The 8323-nt window shown below is 39.4% G+C and overlaps 1 protein-coding gene across 1 annotated transcript; it reads right to left on the reverse strand.

Annotated features, from left to right (window-relative positions):
- Positions 1-649: 649 nt before the first annotated feature.
- LOC103457571 (ryncolin-1) lies at positions 650-7522 on the reverse strand. The gene is made up of 9 exons (XM_008397827.3): positions 7341-7522; positions 6911-7161; positions 4478-4693; positions 2878-2997; positions 2672-2786; positions 2467-2604; positions 2020-2236; positions 1736-1931; positions 650-1659 (listed from the first exon to the last, which is right to left on the reverse strand). Exons 2-9 carry the CDS (start codon positions 7061-7063, stop codon positions 1513-1515), a joined length of 1302 nt encoding a protein of 433 aa, XP_008396049.1. The 5' UTR covers positions 7064-7161; positions 7341-7522; the 3' UTR covers positions 650-1512.
- Positions 7523-8323: the final 801 nt, after the last annotated feature.

The following is an 8323-nucleotide window of genomic DNA, read 5'->3' on the forward strand; positions in this document are numbered from 1 at the left end:
TAATTTTATGTAATAAGGCAAAAAAACAAAAAAAACACAGTTGGCCATACATGAAAAACTAATTGTCTTCTAGAACTAAATCCTGATTGACCATTGTCATCAAGCTTTTGCAGTAACTAGCAGTGAGTCTTTTTCCATTGATCTGGATGAATTTTACCCCTTTTATTTATCTACACCGAAGACTTTTCAGTGGATGTAAAGGACAATTCAACATCTACCAGACATACAAGTACACCTTAAAATATTCTAAATATTGTGAAAAAGTAAAAATAAATGTCACTAATTTCAGAGTGCGCATACATGTGTATGTGTTTCACTTACTGAAATGCACATATGTATGTTTACACATGAAACATTTCAAGACTTTATATGTCATTTTAATAGTTATGGCCTACAGATAATGAAAACTCACAACTCGGTGTCTGAAAATTGGAATATTGTGAAAAAGCTAAATATCAGAAAGCCATGTTGTCAAACCCTAATCAACTAGCTTAAATCTGATTCAAACTGTTAATTTTTTTTGTTTAAATAAGATGTTTAGTAACCAAAATCATTACGAGACCTGTAATGAACTGGAAGCTACTACTGATCAGCTTTAAATGGCCATTCACTGAGAGGATGCTGTTCAAGAAAGAAACACCTTGCAAACCAATGCCTTAAACCTTAAAGTTTTATGAAAAAAGACAAAAATTGTTTAGCAGCTATAACAAATATTTTTGGAGTTAATCAGATAGTTTAAAATCTAAGAAGTACCAACTTTCAAGCATGATATTAGTATCATGCTAGGTTAGTCATATCCAGACAGAGTAAGACTCCAAGTTGGTTGATGACTAAAAAATGTTTGGAGTGACATTATATTAGGGACATTTACCCAAACATTAGTGGGAATATGGACGTGAACAAAATTCACAATGAATTCAAACCTAAGCTAAATTGTAAATAATTTTTCTGAAATTAAGCATAACTAGTATGTTCTTTAAAATTACAACTGTGGCTGTATTCTCTTTAGTACCAAAATAAAGGAAGTTTATTTGTCACACACACTTAAAGTTGATGGATTAACCACATAGGTTTCAAAAACAAGCAAACAAAAATAAAAACAACAGAAAAAGTTCAAACACACATCTGCATTCACATATCGGTTTTACAGTAGGAGTTATTTTCTCTGTCAGGACACATCATACATACCTACCTCTACTTGGCAAAGTCAAAAACTGACAAGTTTTCCAAGCTAACATACAAAACTGTATAAAAGAAATGAACACTTTCCATAACTGTGGAAAAAAATCTATCGTCTCTATGGTAAAGTTTGTATTATGGGTCCTTTTTCATTTGCGTAGTTTAAAAGGTTCAAAACAAAGTGCCTTTTCTAGAACCCACTCCTTGGGTTCAACTACCAATGGAGAACAATGCCGACTACAATCAGCACAGTGTTCATATTTCCTCAGTCTCATCCTTCCATCTCTCTAAGCTTGGAGAAATGCTTAGTTCTTCTTTCTGCACCTCCGTCATTCAGGGTGACAAACGCGTGTGGAAGCTGCGTGGTCGGATCATCATGCTGACTTTGCGTAGGGAGTAATAATCCGAGTCTTTCCAAGAGTACCAGACAATCCCATCAGGACCCAGTGAGCCGCGGCCCTTCGGAGTGTAATGGCCTCCCTGCGGAATTGGGAATATGAAGTAAACGCTTGTGTTTCTGAGAGTGTACTATTAGGATGTTTCTGTTTGTGCCTACCCTGTAGTAGACTCCATTAAGGTTGGCATAGAAGCACTGGTTGTACCACCAGCCGCCGTGAGAGATCTCAGCACAGATGTTGCCAGTGTCTGGAGTACTGAAGTGCTGCTTGTCGTGGTACCAACCAAAGGAGTCCTGCACTGTGCCACTAAAATCTGACACATGGAGACGGTACTGATGCTCCTCATCTTCCACACTTGAAACAAGCATTAGAAGAGTCACAGAAGTTTTTGGAAACCTATTAGAATACTTCGCAAGGGATTGAGCATTGTTGTTTTCCTCACCTGAAGCTCTGGTAGAGGGCATGTTTATGCTGGATGCTCCAGTCTTCCAGGTCGATGCGGAGGCTGTAGTCTCCCTGGGTGCTCAGCTCATGGATGTGATTGTTGCCCAACCAGAACTCTGAGTGCAGGTCACCAAATCCGTCCCTGTAGTCCCTCCAGCTGCGGTCAAAGCTCACAGAGCCGTCAACTCGCCGCTGGATCACGGTCCAGCCACCACCTTCAGAAATGGAGACGCGCAAAGATCAAGACCTCCAAAGATTCTTTAATTCCATGTCAGCTCAATCTGCAGCTTAGATGCAGTCTGAAGATGCAAAGGGGAAACTGTGACAAGTTTCTTCAAACACTTGATAGATTCAAAGAGTGCAAAGACCAATTTTTTTCCTACTTTCTATTTACGTGGAGTAAACCTGCAGGGTTTTAAAGAGTTTTTTATAAGTTTTCGCTCACCGTCTGTGTCCATGTCACAGTAAACCTCCACCGGCATGCTTGCCAGTAGTGGCACCACAGTGTAGAGACCCGATCTCCTCACACCGTTATAGTAGATGGAGGCACAGTCTATGGGACAGTTCCCCACATGCTGGATCTCTGCAGGAACAAGGCAAATTGGGATTTTTGGCTCCCTCTGGTGGCGCATCAATACATGAACACGTACCTGGGTGCAGGGCTTCTTGAGTATTCTGCAAATGATTGGGCCGGACTATATTGATGGAACAGTCTGAACTTCTTTTGACTTTATCCATCAGAAGGGTCAGATTATGCAGTTGGTTCTAGGCAGAAAGATAATTTGGTAACAATTTCAGCCAATTCAGAAAAACGACCCAAAATTATACAAGGCAGTATTATAGGTGGACATTATACCTGCAGGTCTAGGATGAGGGTGCCCTGCAGATGCAGCAGAGAGCTGGCCTGAGCATAGTGAACCTCCAGCTCATGGAAACGCTGCTCCAGAGAGATGTTCAGGTGGCGCTTCTCTTCACTCTGATGTACGAGTGAAGTATGTGTCAATATTGGACAAACGCACACAAAAACACTTTGAAACTGCTAAGCAGATTAGGATCACAAAGAGAAACGGTAAGTGTGACGACTGGAATGTGTTATCCAGTTTCTTATAACAATGAAATCTCATTGAATATGAGTATTGTAGTAGTTATTGTATTTAGATCTGTGTGCTTGAACGTGGATCAAGATATTGTCAAATTCAGAGACAAACTTTAATGTTTTAACATTCTAAAGTCTGAATTTTTACCAGTTTCTCATCAAACTACTTCATAAATCTAACAATACAGCCAATGTATAACATAAAACTATAAAAAATAAATAAATAATGACTACAAATGACAGTAAAATGCAAAATAAACAAATTGCTGGCTCCGAAGAATGCTAGACTACTAGGTAAAGGAACTATTTAACACTGTCACAAGAAACCGCCTAAACATCTCGCTTTTGAAAACACTTGTAACTTCTTGTGGCAGTTAGCTGTGCTGCAGACCTGACCACAGCTTGCAGTAAATTCACAATAAATGTTGTGGCATTGCACAATTAAAGTAATTTTAATTCAATCACACATACATTCCAACTGACCCTAGTTAGAAAGCAGCACGTTAGTGAGGTGTCATGCAGGGTGCACCCATGGCAGGTCGCCAATTCATTACAGGACCACAAAGAGACATACTGGACAAACAATATGCATGCATACCTTTGTATTTAATGACAATTTAGAGAGATCAATTAGCAAATTAACCTAGCAGTCATGTTTTTGAACTGTGGAAGGAAATTGGAGTACCCCGAGTGAACCATTGCGTACACGAGGAGAACATGCAGTGTCCTTGCAGAAAGGCCCCAGGCCAGGATTCAAGCCTGGGACTTTCATTCAGCAAGGTAACTGCAGCCACCATTTGTAACTCATATATTCAAATTCAGCTGTGAAACATACTGACAAAGAATAATAGTAAAAATTAAAAAAAATTAAAAATCCGGACCCCCAAACCCTGAAGATGTTCATCGACACACTAGCTCTTTCCAACATCCACCTGTGATCACTGACTGATCCAGCTGAGCGCCTCTTCCTATATAAGCCCATCACTTGAGAACACATGAGGCAACACGTGGAGGAGGAGGCCAATCCTGTTAGTGACTAAGGTCAAGGACATTCTGGGATGGAAGCCAGCTCGATTACCTACAAACATAATTAGTCTACAAATAATGAAATTTATTTCAATCTTAGGGTGGATAGAGGTAAAGTTTTACACTACTGGAGTGCAAGTCAAATTTTTATCATTCTAATATCTGAAACGAACATAAGACCAAGAAATATACACAATTAATATCCTACCCGAGGACCTTTCTTAATGTCTCACACACTAACACGGTTATTCACATTTTCATGTGTCACTGCAGACAAACTCAAAGCTGTTAAAAGGATCAGTCCTAATAGCTGACCCACATCTGCTTCGGTCACCTGCAGCTCGAGGACTTTGATGCGATGCCGGTGGTTCCTGAGTTCCTCCTGCAGCTCGGAGATGGTCTCCTTCAGAGCCACGATCTGCTGCTTCCTCTCCTCGTTCTCGTGCAGCCAGTAAGAAACCTCGTCAGAGCAGCGGAACATATCCGGGCATCTTCTCTCATCCAGCTGGGGCAGCGTGGCCACCAGCCGGCACATCCCGTCCTCCATCAGCTGTCAGAGAAGAGGATTCGGATTAAAAAGATTTTTTTTGAGAAATTAATTTTTGTTTTTAAAAAACATGTTTTATTGGGGGTTTCAAATAACAAATCAATCAATTAGTTATTACCGTATTTTCCGCACTATAAGGCGCACCGCATTATAAAGCGCATAGAATAGACGCTATAGGAGAGGCTGGAGTTACGTTATGCATCCACTAGATGGAGCTGCACCAACGGAAATGTCAACAAAACAGTCCGACTCCGGTCAGCGAGGAGAGCCTTCCGCGACTGGGCCGGGGCGTGGCCGGACATTGGTCACCCTTCTCCGTTCGCGCACAGCATGTTCGTGGAGAACGTGGTGCTAAATGAACTGCAGACGACCTGATTCTAGATGGTCGGTAGGTAGATAGGTCAGTCAAACTTTATTAATAAATTACAAACCAGCTCTGACAACTATCCCAGCATGCACTGCGCGCTTCTTCCTCTACGGGCGAAAATAAAGTCTGTGGCTGCTTAACGGAGTTGCTAGACCTGTTGTGGCTCAGTAGTGGTTCATATATAAGGCGCACCGGATTGATTATAAGGCGCTTTTGAAGAAATTTAAGATTTTTAGGTGCGCCTTATAGTGCGGAAAATACGCTACTTAAAATGTTTAAGGCAAAACCTTGAAGCAACCCCTGTGCTGCTGACTTGAAGAAAGCTCCCTGTAAAAAATATTATGTGCCAATTTATCTGTTTAACGTGGTCTGCCTTATTGGTGAGATCAAATTACCATAAGCTTTTATAAAAAATATTTTTTTTTAAAACCTCTCACAATGCAGATTATTCTATTATGTTCTATTGTAAATCAAATACAGCTGCTATAATATTATTTTGCCAGATGTAGTCACACACACGTGAAGCAGATTGGTCTGAATGTTTGCGTTTTATTCACTGCTGCCTGACATGCAGTGTATATAAAAAGTTTGTGTTGTGATAAATGGAAACATGATTAACATTTTCAGGACTTTTTCCACTTTTGATCTAGAATGTAATCTGGACAATTGGATTAAAAATAAGATGAAATATTTGGGGTTTAAAATAAAATTTGAAAAACCGATATAGTGTATATCATGCATAAATGTTGTAACTCTTAAACTATGTTGAAGCCTGTTTTGAGTTTATTAGAGCACTTTGTCTATTTTGCTGGGCATCTTCTATATTGGTAATGTTTGCCCAGTCTGAGGGTGTATCCTTTTCACAGCCCTCTACAGATTTTTAATTGGACGTTGTCATTGATTTGGATGCTCGGTTTGGACCTTTGTCGTGCCAAAATAGGTTCCTCTTCATCCTCAGTTTTCCAGAAGCTTGAAGGTTTTGGGTGGCACAAACAGTCCCAAAGACTGTCATCTGTGTTGCCATTATACTTCTTTGTAACATTTCAATCATTAACATGGGAGATTATTGGTACATATATTCCACAGCCACTACTATCAAGAAATCAGCTACTTTGCTGTTTCTTAAAACCTCTTGGGAGCCCAACTGACTGCATTTCTTCTTCCCTTTTATTCGATCTTGAATCAATGTCCAGTTCTTGGTAACATCACAGTTGCACCAGGTCTTCTCCATTTGTTGATGAACATCTTTGTGTGTTCTATGTTATATCTAATTCTTCTAAATGTCTTTTGTACCACGTTCCTGTCTGACACCTTTTGATAGTGAGATCCCTCTAATGGTTTGGCCAAATAGAAAAATTAACAAAGACACTTTAAGTGCGGCAGGTGTGTGCTGACTTATTTTTAGCATGAGTGTGACTAGTGATTAATTCTAAACACAGCCACATCTGCAGTTATGGTAGGATATTCACACATGTGTAGCCAGATTATTTAAGGCTTTTTTATCCATTTGAAATATTTCAGATTTTGTCAGTGTGATTCGTATAGGTAAAAGGAAAACTGTTGGAAATAATTTGCTTTGAACTTTTACATCTACATATGCAAACATCGCTAATGAGCCAATTAAACAAGTGCAAAATGATAACACAAAGAAGCCTTGTAGCCTTTATGTTTTCTCATCATTTCCATAAGCCATACATTAAATAATCTACCTCCACAACAATTGCATTTGGTAAATAAATGCTTCAATGTTACTATACTCTCTCACAGAGAAACAAAAAAAAAGATGAATCCCATTTTTTTAAAAAAAGCAACATTGAACATGTTCAGAAACATGACTTTTTAGCCATTAGTACCTGGTTTGTGTATTCCCCACACTGTGAACCTCCGCCGTTGCGTGAAGTTGAAGTGTTTAGGTTGTCTGCTTTGGCCTCTGGGAGCAGCGGGATGAGAAAGCAGAGAGTGAAGCCCACGCTCCAGCTGAGGAGGCTGAATGAGATCAAACCCATCGCTGTCACAGGGTCAGTCTGTCCCCCGCCTTTTCACTCAGGGTGGGCTTAGGATGTGGAAGTATGCGCTTCAGCATCTGATGCTCCGCTGGCTTTACCTGAATGAAAAAAAAAGGGAGACTAAGCTACACTTTAAGCCAAATTGAAAATCTGCTCACACTTTAGGAAGACAATGTTGTAACAAGTTGTAAAAAAAAAAAACAGGCCAGTATAACCTGCATCAGAGTACAAATAATACATTTCCAGCCTAAAGCTAAGAAAACAGTACAGTACTCACCCCAGCTATACAGCACCTTCTACCCCCCTCATGGCTCTGTTTGGGCCAGGGGGTTCTCTCCATTTTTAGTTAAATTGTCCTCGTCTTTAGCTCCTTCTGAGTTGCTTTCTCTTAGCCCATGTCTTCGTTCCCTGTCAGCATAGAGATCCTAGTCCAATAATCCACCTCTAAGAGGATTCACTGCAACTGAGAAAAGGCAGGGAGCATGACAAATAGGGTGATAAAATTCTGACGTAAAGTGAGAAGTATAGAAACATAGTGAGAAAGTGGGGGGTTTTTTTGTATGTGAAAATTTCTTTTATTTTAAACTTTAAATAATGTGTGCATAAAGGTAAAACCAACCTTTCTTAAGAAAAAACACTGCTCATGAAAAACATATTTTCTGTTTTTTCCTTTTTTAAAATGTCACACTCTGCAACAGAGTGTCCCAATCTGTGTTTAATTGTTACTGTTTCATTTCTTTTACTGGACACCTACAGGAAATAATGCTTAATTTGCATGAAAGAAGAGATTAAGTAATTAATGTAAGAATAAAACAATTCACAAAATAAACAAAAAAAAAAACATATTTACTGTTTTTTCCTTTTTTTCAAACATCACTCTGCAACAGAGTGTCCCAATCTGTGTTTAATGGTTACTGTTTTATTTCTTTTACTGGACACCTACAGGAAATAATGCTTCATTTGCATGAAAGAAGAGATTAAGTAATTAATATAAGCGTAAAACGGTTCACATAGCAAAAATTGTTTCAGGAGGTTTTGTTTTTCTTGAGCATCAACAGCAAAAACTCCTACATCAGCACACACAGCGAATAAACATAACCTACTGCACAAGCACAGTAATCCTGCACTAAGCTAGAGGTAATGAAGACTAACGTGAGTAGGAGTATAAGGGGTGCTGATCCTATTACTGCACCCAAGCTGCACTTTACATTTTTATGCCCTTGACTCTGACTCATTAACAGACTGTGCATATTTTGCAGG

This window comes from Poecilia reticulata, chromosome 21 (genome assembly GCF_904066995.2).
Source record: "Poecilia reticulata chromosome 21, P_reticulata-male-v2, whole genome shotgun sequence".
Taxonomy (NCBI): domain Eukaryota; kingdom Metazoa; phylum Chordata; class Actinopteri; order Cyprinodontiformes; family Poeciliidae; genus Poecilia; species Poecilia reticulata.